We start from the raw sequence: 16,829 nt of genomic DNA on the forward strand, positions 1-16,829 counted from the left end.
GCATAGTCTTTAGGCACCTGGGTTGATCTGCAAATGGTGATGAAGAATATTAAGAGTGCTTACCTCAGTGTTTTTGTGGCAAGGATTGAGATTTACATTAAAGCGATTGTACCGGTGCACAAGCAATGCAAAACATAATTGTTTACTGTTATTATTATCCAGCAACACTGGACACTTTCAACTCCCCCTTTGGGTGGAGCCTCCAGTTTCCCATTTGCCACTGTCCTCCATGGATGGATCTCATTCACTGATTTGCCCACCTCTGAGGGCTTCTGAATTTGTGATCCTTTGAGAATACACTAGTGCTTAATGGTTCAAATTTGATTGAAATTCTCCACAGAATCATTTGTTTAATATATATTTATTGATACTAACTATAAGCTAGGCAGCTCTGCTTTGAGCACCAGCCATGAAACCCCATAGAAGTTGCATAAAATGGTGGGGATGGGGGGTGGGGCAGGGATGGTTAAACCTTATGAAGTTATTAGCCATGAAACTCTCTCTTCTCCAAAGTGAGTACAGCTGGGAAGGCCATACAAACCATCATATGGCAGGGAGGTTACCCTAAATGGGTCAAGTGTGTGGCCTAGCAAAGAAGGGTAGCGCATGGTTACAGAGTTCTCCAAAAGACAAAATAGTTTCACCACCTCTTGAAATCTCAATATAAACTGGTGAAATGTATGGAACTGAAAGGCTGGTAAAGGAGAAAGAACAAGACACAAATTCCATGTTATAGGATACATGTTAAATTAAAAATACTGCCTTTTCCATAGTCATAGTTCATAAAATAATTTTAATTCAAACTCTTCTATCTCTGTTAGTTGTTTTTGTTTTACTAGAGCTATATTTTTGAGTCATCTACAAGTTTTTTTCTAAACTCATCACTTTCATGTCTTTTAAGGCTATTTTGCTGTCCAAGAAGATGATGTCACTAGAAATTGTATGCCAACTCACAAGTACCCATTTGTATAACATCACAATGACTGATATTTTCATGCTGCTCATAGATGGACATTCTTGATCCTCACAAGAAAACTGCCTACTGTATTATTTTTTAAAATTTACTTTTCTTTTACTTATTTATATCAGAATCATATATGCATACAACTTGAAGAGTCCAATTTCTCCAAGACCAGCCCTTCATTTCTTACTTCTCCAGATGCTGTTGCTATATTGCTAAATAACAAACAACTGTTACTATTTAATTATTTTTCAGTGCTAATTATTTACCATCTGTTATGAAAGATGCTATACCAGCACCATATTCACATACATGTCTTGTCCTGTGGGCTCCCCATATTCTTCCATCGCAGTTTGGTCTGGATTTTTTATAGGATCGATATTTGGTATTTTCCTCTGTATGACTACCTAAACAGTATTCACAGATAAGTCATGTAGCATACCATGACTACTTGCCTTTTCATAGGGTATGTTTTCCCTATAGTTGTCAATTGCCTTGGTGTCTCTGGATAGTTTTCTTGTATTTATCATGAATTCAACTCCTCAGATCCCAAGCTATATAAATTTTCTCTTAGTATGTTAAGTCATATCAGGGTTTCTAGCAGAGGTTTACAACTTGTCTGGACTGTTTACTTTCTAGGGTTGCTCCATAGATCTTGGGAACTTCCTCCTCATAGACCCTGGAAGATGTTCTCTTGACTTCTGTTACACTAAAACAAGGAGGCCATTAGACAGACTAAGCTGGCTGTAAAGCTGTGATGGCCTATAGAAGCAACCCAAAATCTAAGCCTGTCAATGCCTCAAAGTTACAAAATCAAAATGCTAAGGAAACCAATCACAAACAGCCAACTAGGCTTTAAGTTACAGCTGATCAATAATTTCCTTTCTCTGTGTCTGTATTTTCTCTACCTGTCTTCCCCCAGGCTCTTGTGGATAGAGGCCTCCTAATTCCTTCCACTTTGGCACTGCCTGATTTGAATCTATTTTTACTTAAATAAACCCTTTACATTTTTAATATGCCTCAGTTCATCTCTTAACCCCTCTCTCTTACATCCTTGGAGCCCTCACATTTTCTCTCCTCTTTCATTCTGTAATGGCTATTATTTGGATATTGTATCCTTTGGACTCAGCCTGTATACTTCTTTTCTATCCTAGATTCCTTATTTGTAGTTTTCTTCTAATTTCTGGCACTTTCTCTCACCTTTATTTTCCAATATTTTAATTTCTGCCATGTTCTTAAGTTCCAAGAGGTCTTTGTCCACCCTCGTATGTTATGTTATGTTATGTTATGTTATGTTATTTATTTATTTTTGTTATGTTATTTTAGACTAGTATTCATTTCTTGCTTCCATCCACACAATATCTTGGGTTGGTACTGACGTTAGAAACCTTGTTCTTTTTTAAAGTTTTCTTCTTCCTGAATGTGCTGCTTCTGCTTTTCTTCTTTGTTTCTGGTGATAGACTTGCATATCAGATTCTTCCCTCGGGTGTCTGCTTTTTCTTAGCTGTCTGTTCACATGAAAAAGGCAGCCCTACAAAGCTGTTAGAAAGCTTGGTGCACCTGAGAGCGGTCTGTGGACTCTGATCTTCCCTGGACAGTTCAGGCCAGGCTGTTTCTTTGGGTCAGATGGCTCTGATTCTTCCTCTTGCTTGGAGGGTATTAAGCCTGGCTACCTTGCTTCTCTGAGTTTACGGAGGAGAAGACTAGCAGTCTCAAGATTCAGTATGTACGCTTTTTTTTTTTTTTAAGGTTTTATTTATTTGACAGACAGAGAGGGAATACAAGCTGGGGGAGAGGGACAGGGAGAAGCAGGTTTCCTGCACAGCAGGCAGCCGGATGAGGGGCCTCAATCCCAGGATTTGGGGATCATGACCTGAGCCAGGCAGTCTCTTAACAACTGAGCCACCCAGGCGGCCCCGCCTCATCTTGTAGAGCAATATAGCTGCCCTCTGTTGCGCTCTCCCAGGCCACAGCCCCTCCATTTCCTGCTTTCCAGAGAATGAAACTCCATTCTTCTGTGGAGGGGAGATGTGCCTGGATGTGCTGGCTGGCGTAAGGCATCTAAGGGACTAATTCATTTTTCACAGACTTTCAACCATTCCTCATGTCTCTGCTCTCCCATCACTCTCACTTCCGGAAGTTCCTCATTCCACCAGTTCCTGATGCTGCTGGGACTTTAGGATACAAATCCAGTTCCCTGTCAGCTTTCCCTTCTGCTTCTTTAAATTCATCTTTCTCCATTTTCTCTACTTCCAAATTTGGTTGCGGCTATTTATATTCCTTTTCTTCTTCTTCTTATGGGTTTGTGCCTTTTGAAAAATCTTAGACTGTTGTTTTAAAATGCTCTGGGGTGGGAGCAGCGCTAAATGCCAGGGTTCAAGCTATCTTTTGACCCTGAAGTTTAAAAACATTAGTCCAGGGACTCCTGGGTGGCTCAGTCGGAAACCGCTGCCTTTCGCTTGGGTCATGATCCCAGGGTCCTGGGATTGAGTCCTGCATCAGGCTCCATGCTCAGTGGGGAGCTGCTTCTCTTTCTGCCTCTGCTTGCCACTCTGCCTGCTTGCGCTCTCTCTCTGACAAATAAATAAATTCTTTAAAAAAAAAAGCATTAGTCCTCTTTCACTATCAGAAACTGATTCTTAAAGTGAACATGGATTCTTTGCTTCTCAAATAATTGTTGGAAAGTTTTTAAAGCAAAAGATAGAGAATGTCACTTCTAGAAGACAGGTAAGATCTTCTGGATTTTGTAGTAATTAAACTTGAATCAACAAATTATTCCAAGAACATTCGATAATATCTAGCCATTCATGGATCTTACTCTACTAGTCAGGGTACTTTGATCAAAGGGCCTGATAAAGTGTCCAAACTATACTGGATACACACACACACACACACACACACACACACACAGAGTCATTCAGTTTTGTTTTACTTGTAACCGTATATATGATACTTGGCAAGTAAAACAAGTTATTTGATTTGAAATGGAGCAGTGAGTAGAATTTTTATTGCAAAGTTGGCAAAAAACTTGAGCCATTCTCTTCTAAATACGCTTAAGACTTAAGGGAAAAAATGACAGATTTGTTGTGCTTGTCATAAAGGCTGCTTTATGATTTTATACAAAAAAAAAAAAAAAAAAAAAAAAAAAAAAAAGCAAGCCTTTGTTCCTGAAAACAATTCGGTCAAAACTAAAAAGGAAACCCAACAAATTAACTCCACTCATAAAATGCTGTCTTTTGCTTTTCTGATAAAGGATGTGGGAAAGGTCATCAATCATGTAGAGGCAGTGATGAGCACTGGCGGGACAGCAAAACTCATGTTAGGTCAGACAGAATGGGTTTGAAACCCATGCAGCCTTTATGAGCTCTGGGGCCTGGGCAGGTTACCCAGCCCAGCCTTTCTTTTCTATAAAACGTGTATAGATCCACAGGGCCACTCTAAGGAATAAGTGGGAAACACACAAACTGCTTATGGTCATGCCTGCCACAAAGTAGATACAAATCCTTGTAGTTAAATAGCAAAAAGAAAACAATATCAAAAAGACTTTACTGACAACTGCGCATGACAGAGTTAAGGGGCGTAGTCTGTGGTGAGGGTGGGTCGGGGGCACTGCGCCGCTGGGCATGCGTTCTGGTTTCCCACTGGCAGAGGTCTTAGAGCTTCAGGATGCCGTTTCCAGCACGAGGCCGTTTCACTTTATTTGCTAGAATAAATTGCTCCACATTATAGCAATAACATCAATAAAAGTCATGGCTGATGCTAATGTGCTATGAATGTCTCATCAGGAACTTGAGAAAATTAGTCTAAAACTGCTCACCACATCCCAAATCAGAGAGACTCATTTCTTAGTCAATTAGGTATGAAGAGTGAGTGAGGCTTCAGCCAAGCGTGCGAGGCTCTGGCAGAACGTTTCCCGAGATGAAGGCTGCGTCTTACTACTCAGGTTCTCACAGGGTGAAGGAGACAGAAGAGGGCTTTGCACAGGGAGTGGGACACATCAGTTAGACCCTTGCAGGCCTCAGTTTCGCTAACAGTACCTGGGTGTTGGAGAAGAGGGTCCCTTGCTTTCCTCTCTAAGTGCTAGAGGTGCAGTTGGCGTGAAATTTTGTGGGGGTAGAGCTTGGATTAAGCTATTTCAGGAAGCTCTATATGTAAAATAAATAGCAGTCATCATAATAATGAAAACGTGGTTAGGGCTCATAACTGGTCTAGGCACTTTACATATACTAGCTCATATAATCTTCTCAACAATGCTACGAAGAAGGGTACAAGTGCACTGTTTTATAGACAAGGAAATGGTACAGAGAGGTCAAGAGGGTCAAGGAGTGGAGAAGTGTGTGCTCTGAGGCCTTGCTCTTTTTTTTTTTTAAAGATTTTATTTATTTATTTGGCAGAGATCACAAGTAGGCAGAGAGGCAGGCAGAGAGAGAGGGAGAAGCAGACTCCCCTGCTGAGCAGAGAGCTGGAAGGGGGGCTCGATCCCAGGACCCTGGGATCATGACCTGAGCCAAAGGCAACCACTTAATGGACTGAGCCTCCCAGGCGCCTCTGAGGTCTTGCTCTTAATCATTTTCCAAGTTAGTGCTTCTTTAGTTCACCCAAGGGCCTTTGCATAAACATCTGTATTCATCATCACCTTCAAAGGCTCATTTTCTGGAATGCACAGTGGTTAGTAGAAGATCGTAAGCAGCAGATTATTTTTGATAGACTCCTTATTCATTCATTCCACAAAGACAGGAATTAAATAAGCACCTTGTATATGCCAGGAACCACACTAGGCCTTAGGAGTTCATTTCATAACAATATAATTGGATTCTGGCCTTTTTTTTTTTTCTTTTAAAGTAAATCCTGTTTTCTCAATTGGGAAAATATTAGTATTTTCCATGAGGAGACACAAATTCAGCATGGTGATGATAAGTTGTATAAAGGGAGCTATAGGTCTGGATGGGCTGACAAACGGATTTGACAAGCTTATGTATCATTCCTCCATCCAGGGACGGCAGAACACTTCCAGCTTCCATGAATAGCTTTAGTTTATGCTGGTTGAAAGTCAGGCCATTCTTGTGAGGGTTTTGGGGAAGTTTCTATTGTTGGCATTAAATGTCATATTTAGTTCACACACAAAACCACCATAAAGCATAATTTTAGAGGATTCTTCATATGAATAAAGTATGTTGTGGTTGTGTATACATGAATATACTTCAAACAAATGGAGCATCTAAATATTGACTTTAAAAGAGGAATACATCACAGGATCAGTTTTTAAATGGGGACTCTCCTTTATAGTTGTATTTTTATGTATGTCAATTTTTTCTTTAATTGAAGTTAGTGGACACACAATATTACATTGGTGTCAGGTGTAAAACATAGCAATTCGACAAGTCTACATGCTATGCTAGGTTCACCAGCGTGTAGCTATCACCTGTCACCATGCAATTCTCTTACAATACCACTGACTCCATTCTCCGTGCTGTCCCTTTTATTCCTGTGATTCCTGTGACTTATTCATTCCATAACTGAAGCTGTACCTCCCTCTCCCCTTCACCCATTTTGTCCATCTACCTACCCTCCTCCCCTTACATATATCAATTTTTAAGAATAAATCTATTTTTTTTTTAAAAGACCATTTTCCCAATTAAAATTTGGAAGGAAAACGATTTTGTGGCAATAGGCTTCCCAGCTGTGGGTGTCTCCAGCGGACTCACTAGCAGTAAGTATCTCTAAGGATAGGGAGTGTGTTTTCAAAACTTAGCATAGGTTCTAGGCATCCTAGGCACTCAGAACGCATTTATTTCATGCAAGCAAAGAGAAGAAAGAATAGAGTGGAAGGCAGGACACCTGTACGCAGCCGGACGGTTATATACTCCTCGGAAGGAGACTGCTTTCGCAGCCAGTACTGATGGAATCAATCAATGGAGTGGAATAAATAGAATAAATGAAAGCAGTCTTAAAGTAACGTGGGGGTTTCGGCAGCCACCCCGAGTCCCAAATATTTTTAGAATAGTACGTTCTGATGAGCTCTCCCTTTATTTCAGTAACCACCGCTGTTGACAGAATAATGGCATACTCTCTTTGTTCCAGAATGAAAAAAATTGAGAGGCTCAGTGATCCGATTAAAGGCACAAATGACTTCAGTTGTACCTAGAATAGGTCTGGAGTCTCCAAAACCCCATCTCATCTTTCTGCTTAGTGGAGAAGACATGGAGACACATCAGTCCTCCTCTTCTCTCAGGAGGCCGTACAGGGGTTCAGGACGTGGGTGCGAGCACTCTCTCGTGCATGTGGCTTCTTGCTCTTTACATTTATTCTGTATTGTAGTTCCACTATTTTCTTGGCTGCACTAGATCTGTCTGATGTATTGGTTATACCCCAAATTTCATTTTCAGTGTTACACTGATATTGTCAAAGTTGAAGTGGACGGCCCCCATTTCATACCAGCCCAGCTGCGAACTATTTTTGCCTTGACCCCTGACATAAGTGGGATCCAATAGTGTGTAATGAGGCACTTCACGTGAGCTCATCGCTCTTTCTTTTTTTTTTTTTTTAAAGATTTTATTTATTATTCATTTGACAGAGAGATCACAAGCAGGCAGAGAGGCAGGCAGAGAGAGAGGAGGAAGCAGGCTCCCTGCTGAGCAGAGAGCCCGACTCGGGGCTCAATCCCAGGACCCTGAGATCATGACCTGAGCCGAAGGCAGCGGCTTAACCCACTGAGCCACCCAGGAGCCCCTCATCGCTCTTTCTTGAAGGGACCACTCCTTGGTCACAAACACTGCTTCTTTGGTGTGTACGCATTAATCATTTGCTTCATTTTCTTGGGGGTATTTGTGGACAAACTCAGTTTATGGATAGTAAAAGCATAAAAACTTCAATTCACATTCTATAAATGTTTCTCAAAGCTGTTTTACCAAAACAGTTATAAATCTAGAGCTCGAGGAAAGGAGGGAATTTAACACATTTATATGTTCTGCTTTTCTTTTTGGTTTGGTTACCCAGACGTCTTGGACCATGCAGGAATTCCAAAAGTTACTAAATAAAGATACATTATTTTTAGTCTTGCAAAATAGCTTTTAGATGCATAGTGGACAGACAGGAGCATTGTCTTGAAATAAGCGTGATTTTTATTAGTTAAACAGATTATTGTGAAAACTTAACCCACAATATACTAAAATGTAGAGAACGTATATGCACTTCTACGCTCATCTAATCATTCATGGTTAGATGATTAGATAAATGGTGAGACACATTTATTGAGTCCTCATTACCTGCCTTGGACTAGACTAGGTATAAACAATATGTTCTTTTATTTCATACTTCAAATAATCCTATATCTTGTAGATAGCCTTATTTCCATTTTACAGATGAAGAAACCTAAGACTGGAGGGAATTTAAGTCACTTGCCCTATTCACACAGCTAGTTAAGGGAGGGAGGGGGGAGAGGCTCCGTACATGTGTAATGTGAATTAGAAACTTGTCAATGACACTTCAGAAACTTCTGTCAACCTCTAAGTCATTCAACAACACCATTTTCTAATGTCTTTTTAAAACTCTACATTTTTAAAGGGAGTCACATTTACTTACAACTTATGGTTATTCCAAGTTCCACACTGTGCTTCTTAGGGAGCTTCACATGAAATGTCCCACTACTTGGGATGACAGACTCTGGAATTTCAAAACAGAGAAGAGAGGATGTTTGTAGGCGATCAGGAAGCATGGAGCACCAGTCAATGAAACTGTGTCAAGAATTCTTGTATCATGAGCATCTGGAGTTAAAGTTAAAGGAACTGAAGGAAGGCAAATGCCTGTAAAATCCTGGTAAGTTATGCTTCTGGTGAAGAAAAGATGTCCTACCCCAAGGCAGCTGTGTTTTGTTCATGGCAACACCTGAGCTCAGCATTAGTGAGGTGTCATTTGGGCAACCTTTGGGCCAAATTCACCTGGAATGCAAGTTACAGAAATAGATTCCATACATGCATGTCTGCATTCATTCATTTGCCAGAGAGAGAGCACAAGCAGGGGGAGCTGCAGGCAAACGGAGAAGCAGGCTCTCCGTCTCTCGAGCAGGGAGCCCAATGTGGGGCTCAATCCCAGGACCCTGGGATCACAACCTGAGCCGAAGGCAGACACCTAACCCACTGAGCCACCCAGGTGTCCCACAGATACAGATTCCTGAATCATCCCAGATCTATAGAATCAGAATTTCTGAAGATAAAACCTAGAAATTAGCATTTTAAGCATGTTCTCCAGGTGATTCTTAGGTACACCAACATTTAAGAACCACAGGTCTGGTTATCTTTTTTCCTCTTCAGCCATGTTTCCCCAGAGTTAACCTATTCTGCAATACTTTGTCTTCAACTGTTGTTTGAAGGTAGCTGGAGAAATAGGTTCTGGGAGAAATTTTAGTTTGATGTTGTTAGGTCCGTGATCAAAGGAGCGAGACTGATACAAAGGGAAGGTCAAGCAAAGCTTTATTTCGCGCCAAGCATTGAGAATCAAACCGACTGGTCAGGGCCGCCTCTTACAGAGAGAGCAAGCGACCCCCAGCCTCACAGACTAACTTTAATAGAGCAAAGGCCATGTGGTTGAGCCTGGCCACACACAGGTGGCCAATGAGATTGTAACACACAGAGAAATCTGCGCAGTCATGCTAGGTCACACATGGGTGGCCAGTTGAATTACAATTTACCCCATAGTAGCTATTTGAACTAGCCTATCACCTTGGTCAGAATTGGTACCCAGAAGGTGTCCAAAAGGTGGAGCCCACACTCCTTGGTAGCCAGGGAGACAGTCTCCACCTGGCCCGACTCATCCCTGCGTTCCGGCTCTGTTATCTCCACCTGACCTGACCCGCCCTTGTATTCGGGCTCTGTTATCAGGGACTGGTCAACCGTATTTCACTGGTTTCCCGGACTTGCTTTTAAGTAAGTTCCCCTGGTGGGGGGCAGGGTCAGTTTAAGTTTTACTGCATAAACAACAAAATCACTGTTTAATGATATGAAATCGCTCTGGCGAAGCAGGCCCTTACAATGTGATGGTTGTTGATTTGGGGGGTTAGGGAGGTGCCTTAATTTGTACTATAAAGAGTGAAAACAAGAGTGTAGAAACAAGAGGTAGAAACAAGAGTGATGCTCAAAGTATTTCTCAGCCTTTCAGACCAGCTGCTGCCTGTGGGGTTGGAACACAGGACCCCAGGAGGCCCCAACTGCCCTCTAATTTCTGGATCCTGGGAGCTCCAGGAGGTCCCAAGGAGGAGCAAGACGGTAGGAGGCTCTGGAACAGGGTGAAGGTGGGCTCAGACACTGGCCAAGCACTTCCGAGGTAACATTGTTGCAACAGAAAGAGAACCAGCGTGCCCGGCTGAAACGCGACAGTGGATTGAGCTAAGTTGATTTTACTAGGGCTTGACCAGTATTTGAGAAAAGAATGAACTGCTACAAATTCTTAAGTATACTCTTCTTCAAATTCCTTTAACAGTCTGGGAAACCTCCAATTAGAGATAAGGTTAAAAAGAAAATATCCTCTGAAGAGATAACATCTATTCACACTAAGCTGCTAATGACTGTAATCCTTTCTGGAAGGTTTTGGAAAGGGGTGGAAGGAGCAGACAGGGGAATCATTAGCATAAGGGGAGGCCTGTGGGATGGGGAGCTCAACTATTTGTACTGCTTTATTGTGCTCAATGCTAGCTCCCCAGCCTACACAGCAGGGATTGACGACAACTATGGGGCCCCTGGTTCAATTTGCAAATCCCAAATTTAACACATTTCCTGTCACTGCAAAGCATGGGTGAAAAGTTGGGTCGGCCTCATGGAAACAGAGCTGGAGTACTCCCTTCTTCTGCCTTAACTTGCTCTTCCAGGCCTTTTATTCTTTCCCGGGAGAAATGCAGGCAGTAAATCTTACAAGACCAGAATCTCATCTTCCAATTTTGCCACAGGCTATTAAGACTTCCAAGATTTGCCATAGACTGTTAAACTGGAAAACACAATAAAAATTTGATTTCTCTGGGCCCTCCAGGCTTCTAGAATGCCACCTGTAAAAAAAAAAAAGGGGGGGGGTCCCCAGGCTGTCCCTCACAGTCCCGGCTGTTGTGCTCAGTAAAAGCAAGTCTACCCTTTTGGGCCTGTTCTCTCCTTCCTGTGCTTTGCCCACTTCCCAAGAAAGCTAGGGGGGTTGCTGCTTCTCCCAGCCCCTCGCACTTGTCTTTCTTTTATTTTTTAAAGTTTTTATTTAAGTTCCAGTTAGTTAACATACAGCATAATGTTAGTTTCAGGTGTACAATTTAGTGAGTCAACACTTCCATACAACACCTGGTACTCATGTCAAGTGCACCCCGCCGCCCCAATCCCCTTCACCTATTTCCTTCATCCCCCCACCCACCTCCCCTCTGGTAACCAACCGTCAGTTTGTTCCCTACAGTTAAGAGGCTGTTTCTTAGTTTCTCTCTCTCTCTCTCTCTCTCTCTTTCCTATTTTCTTCGTTTGTTTTGTTTCTTAAATTCCACACATGAGTGAAATCATATGGTATTTGTCTCTGACTGACTTATTTCGCTTAGCACCTCCCACTCTTCCTAACTCTTCTGTGAGTGTCACAGACTGTGAGTGGATGTTTTTGGCTTCGCTCTTGTCCTCAGCTAACACTCTGATATACTGGAGAGGATCCATATAGATTTGTTTGTTTATTCATTAATAATTTGTACCCTTAGGCACCTGGGTGGTTCAGTGGGTTAAGCATCTGCTTTCAGCTCAGGTCGTAATCCCAGAGTCCTGGGATTGAGTCCCACACAAGGCTCCTTGCTCAGTGGGGAGCCTGTTCTCCCTCTGCCCCTTCCCCTGCACCCCCCTTCCCGCTTGTGCTCTCCTTCTCTCTCCCTCTCTCTCTCACAAAAATAAGTAAGTAAAAACTTAAAAAAAAAAAATTTGTACCCTTCCATTTCCCAATAGGACTTGAGCTAGACAAAATTATTTCCCCTAACAGATTTCAAAAAGACTGGCTAGTTGGCTAGTTTTCTACATTGGTGTAGAAAAAGAAATGAGGTAAGTAACAACATGTAGGTGTGCTTTATTTCCTCATCTTGGAGGCTCCAGGTATCATAAATACTTACTTCCAAAATATTCCTCAAATCTGGGTCTTCCCTCCATCTCACCCCTAAGTCCTCTACATGCCTCCTTCTGGAAATGGAAGGCTAATTGCCCCCTTCTTCCCACCCCTAAAGTAACAGTTTACAAATGTGGAATTAGCATGCAGACCAGGGACAGAGAGGGCATTTGAAGTGGCCCCATTTTGCCCATCCGCACCAACAGCTGGTCTGGGGAAAGAAGGGAAAAACAATGAGGCGTAGAGGAGGAACATGCATGAGGTGTTGGACAGCGGCTGTACTTGGCCTTGAAAGCCCTCCTGTCTGGTTCTAGGCCTTCCTGGGGGCTATCCTGTCCTCCCAGGTTGTGAAACTCCTGTGTGCTTCCAGTAAATGTCCCCTCTCTGTCTCATTTAGCTCGGGGCATGTCTGTTGCTTGCAACTGAACCATCTCTGATGAACACATTGGTCTAGCAGAGGCAACAGGATAGGAACTAAAAGCAGAATGCCTCCATGGAAGTGTTCACGGAAGTATTAGGAATTTGATTACCCAGATAAAGCACACAAGTGGCCCATACGTAAATGCATAAGAAGCTTTAGAGGCACAAACAGCTTCGCTCATTATGGAACTCATTTCATGTATGTTTGTTTTAGTGTTATGTGCTTTTTACCAAAATCCTCCGTGAAAGGGGAGGGGAGAATATGGCATGCTTGTATGTATGTATACTTGTATTCCTGTAGGTGCATAACAGCTTGTTCATGACGCTATACAAATAAGATCTTGCAACCCTAAGGGCCAGGAATCATTGATCTAGAAAAGTTACCATAGCAACATTTTGCTTTTATACATTTTTAATGCGGGGAACCTTGACCAAGATTAACATTGTTAATGACACTGGAGGAGATGTTATCATTTCCTGGAAAACAGTAATGAATCATGTTTGACTACATAAGATTTGAAATATTCATAGTGATGAACAAATATCAACAAATGAATCTCTTTGATCAGCTGTGGCTTCATTTTAATCTTTAAATACCAACATGATTTATTTTATATTTGGTAATTTTTTTTGCCTACACAGTTATTTGGTGGGTAAAGCAAAACCATATGTAATTTGGTGTTTCTTAATGAAATACTAGTAAAGAGGCAAAAAAGATGTTTGGAGAAACAATAGGTTTAGAGTAAGTAAATAGAATGTTTATTTTAGTTAGACTCCCATGTGATTATTTTGTGCTTCCCTCATTTTGCTTTATCTTTGTTAATACTATAATTAAAAACACATTTGGGTAAACAAAGGCGCCTTTCTTTCCAATTGGCCCGCTTTTTCCGCCTAAAGCATTCGTTGTTGGCACAGTAAGATAATCACTGCATCATAATTCATTAACCTGGACATTCTTGTGAGATTCGAAAAATTAAGAGATTTTAAGGGGGGGGGCGGTAAATGTAAATGCTTAATCCCTCCCCCAACTCAGAGGAAAACACTGGGGACTCTAGTAATGATGACAAACATCATTTGACAGCATTTTCACTGGAACTTCTTTCCAGAACTGACCTGCATCTTTTCCAACAAAATAACTTCAAAATGAAAGCAGAATCTTCAAGTATTTACGATTTTTTTAGACTGGTATTTAAAAGACAGTATTGAAAAAAGGCAAAATGTAAATTGTGCATATATTTTTATGAGTATAGCTTTATAAAATTATATGTACGGTAAAGGAAATATTAATATATATTTTTACATATTATCATATATCTAATATGTATATATTATATATATGGTAAATATGTATGGTAAAGAAATATAAAAAAAATTAAACTTTTGTTTTTTAGAGTGATGAGGCTATGACTCATTCCAGCTTTGAAAAGAATTCCGTATGTGTTATCACAGTGTTGTTTGCACAGTAGTACCCATTTAAAGAGAGATGTAGGCAAGAGTGTACTCGCAGTCAAGCTTTTTAAACACTCTCTATATCACTTAAAATAGTTATAAAGTAGAAGTGGCTAATCTCTGAGACAAGTAGCTTGGGAATAAATATCTGGGTAAAATATACTTTTGAGGAAGAATTTTAGAAATAGGTGGCCCACGCCTGTACAATTAGGAGTGAATCCAGAAAGATAGGGCAGTCTTGAAATCGCTCATGCCCAGATATTTCCTATCAATGTTCCAAGTTCTCAAATGGCTAAAAAAAACCCTCTTTCTGATTCCAGCAGTTTCCAACAGATGCCAGTAGACTGGTAATGACTAGCTAGAGTGTTATTTTGGAGATTCTGATGTTGTGTCTGGGCTCAGCAGGAGGATACTGAAATCAATTAGTGAGATCTGCCATGAACAAGGGAAGAGAGAATGATAGCATGGGAGCAGATTGTTTTCTGGCCCTAGTCTACATCATTTCTATCCATTTGAAATGGACTGAATTATGGAACAACCAGGGCAGGGGAGAAGACCTTAAGTCCCTTTTTTCCTGTCTCTTATTCAGGCAAGTTTGGTATTGAATAAAGTGAGTTTACTAGACATAGTTTCTATTTCTTAGGAGCCTAAACCAAGGATATTAAAGTATTTAATCAACAAATATTAAAGTATACATATATATTAAGAATGGGTTAAACAGTGAATAAATATTGAGGATACACATAAAACAAAAATGCATTTATAGCACAAGTAAATACTTAGAGACTGCTTATGGAAGAGGTCAGATCGTGCTGGCCATTCGTAATGGGAGTGTTTCAAGTAAATGCTACCCAACCTCCTATAGTGGGCAGGATAGCCACCTCCCCTTGACAAACAATGACAGTAGAGCATAGGTTCAGAAACCCTGCTCTTTCATGCTGGATACTCTGACATCTCTTTGAAGAGGCAGTGTAACATGATATGAAAAAGACAGGGTGCAAGTCAACAGATCTGGGATCTACTATTCACTTTGCTGTATGACCTTGAGTTTCCCCACCCAAACTTCAATTTCCCCATTTATAAATAAATGAAGGTAGTGGATCGGAAGAGTCACTTCACCACTAATGTTGTGTGCTTGTAGTGAGGACATTCTGGGGCTTGCGGATAGCCTCCTTTGAAAACCATACCCTCGCCACCACCTGACTGATTCTTACAGGGTCCTTCTACCGGATTCCTGCTTAGCTGTGATGAACCAAATCTAAGAATTAGAAATTTGAACTGGCTGGTCTTGGCAAAGATGGGGCAATCAAGTATACTCAAAAGTCAGAAAGAACTTGTGCAGAGACAAATAGAGCAGATATGCAGAAACATGCAGCACGGAGAGACCCGGAACCCCAGAGAAATAGTGGGTATGGGACCAGTTCTGGATGCAAACTGAAATTCCTGGTTCCAGTCCCTCAGGAGAGGTAACTGTACTTCATTCATTCATTCACCGCATCTTGGCTGAGAGTCTCCTGCATTCCAAGCACTATTCTAGGGGCTGGGATACGTTCATGAACAGAAGGCACAAAGTCCCTGACAGCATAGATTTTTTTCTGCTGGAGAAGACAAGACAATAAATAAATCCACAATATAACATCGGAGCATGAGAAAGGCTAAGAAGAACCATAAATCTGAGAAAGGGGACAAAGTGATAGATGGTGAGGAAATGATTCTCTGAACAAGTGATATTTGAGCAAAGACCTGAAGGAAGTGAGCAGACCACGTGAACATGGTGGGGAAGAGCTACAGGTGGGGGAAACTGCAGAGATCCTTTGATAGGATTGCGTCTGGCGTGTCAAGAGCAGCTAGTTCATATTCCTTTCCTCATTCCAAGTCACACCCTCCTTCTGGGAAATCCCACGGTATGCAAGGTCTTTCTGTTACACCGCATTTCCAATTCCCAGACCTCTGGTTGACTAATATTCACCTCCACTCTATATCACTTCAGCAGCGCTACCCTGAGCCTTTCTTGACCTCTGAAATCCTAAGCTCTAATATGCCACTTTGACTCAGTCTCCTGCCACTGGCTCCCTTCTCAACTTTCTCTTGGTATGCCCATTTCTCTTCCTGAATACTCCTAGATTCTTCAGTCCTCCCCTTCTCCCCAGTCTATCACGTGACTCCATTATTGACTTCCCCTCTACAACCTGTGTCCAGTGGTTAGAGTGTGGCCTTTGGGTGAAAATCCCAGCCCTACCAGTCACTATGTGGGCCTCAGTTTTCATAGTAATCATAGTAACCTCCACTGCTGTTATAAGTGAGCTAATACACAGTGCTTAGAGGAGTGACATGCTATAGAGCAAGCATTTGATAAATATTATCGTGATTTCTGAGGTTGTCACCATATTTATTCATGTGCTCTTCCTGGAACAATTTGACCCACTGTGACTTTAGTTTTCTTCCTGTTGAACCTTCTCCAGAAATCTCCATCTCTGGCTCAGTCTAACTGCCCACCACCTCTACTGTTATTCCTCCGTAGCTAAGGTCACCTGACCAAGAACTACTTGACCATAACAGGTTGACAGGGCTATCCACTTGGAGCTGCTGGACTCTGCCTGGTCCACTGCGCAGCTTGAAAATCCCTTTACAGGAGTCTGGCTAGCCTTCTCACTCATTTCCCCATTAGGTATTCTAAACTATCACTCTTTTCAACTCCCCAAGATGCTTATCTTTTTACCTTCGATTGACAGTTCTTACATGAAACCCTAAACACAGATAAAAATGTACCTATATTCTCACATCCTTCTCTTTAAACTCACAAGAGGCAGCTGCCAACCTTCTGTCTTACGTTCTAGATAACGTCTCCTCTCATCCCTTTAGGGACCCATACTCATCAGTTATCTAATTTCTCCTTTATTTA

At 41.5% G+C, this 16,829-nt stretch overlaps 1 protein-coding gene across 4 annotated transcripts in view; it reads right to left on the reverse strand.

Moving 5' to 3' along the window:
* GRIP1 (glutamate receptor interacting protein 1) overlaps positions 1-16,829 on the reverse strand; it is a 700,704-nt gene that overhangs the window by 56,547 nt on the left and 627,328 nt on the right. For all 4 annotated transcript variants that reach the window (XM_047742328.1, XM_047742327.1, XM_047742326.1 and 1 more), the window contains one exon: positions 8,543-8,623. In XM_047742328.1, coding sequence (XP_047598284.1) covers positions 8,543-8,623 — 81 coding nt within the window. The remainder of the gene's footprint in view (positions 1-8,542; positions 8,624-16,829) is intronic.

The sequence above is a fragment of the Lutra lutra genome, chromosome 8 (genome assembly GCF_902655055.1).
Source record: "Lutra lutra chromosome 8, mLutLut1.2, whole genome shotgun sequence".
NCBI classification, from domain to species: domain Eukaryota; kingdom Metazoa; phylum Chordata; class Mammalia; order Carnivora; family Mustelidae; genus Lutra; species Lutra lutra.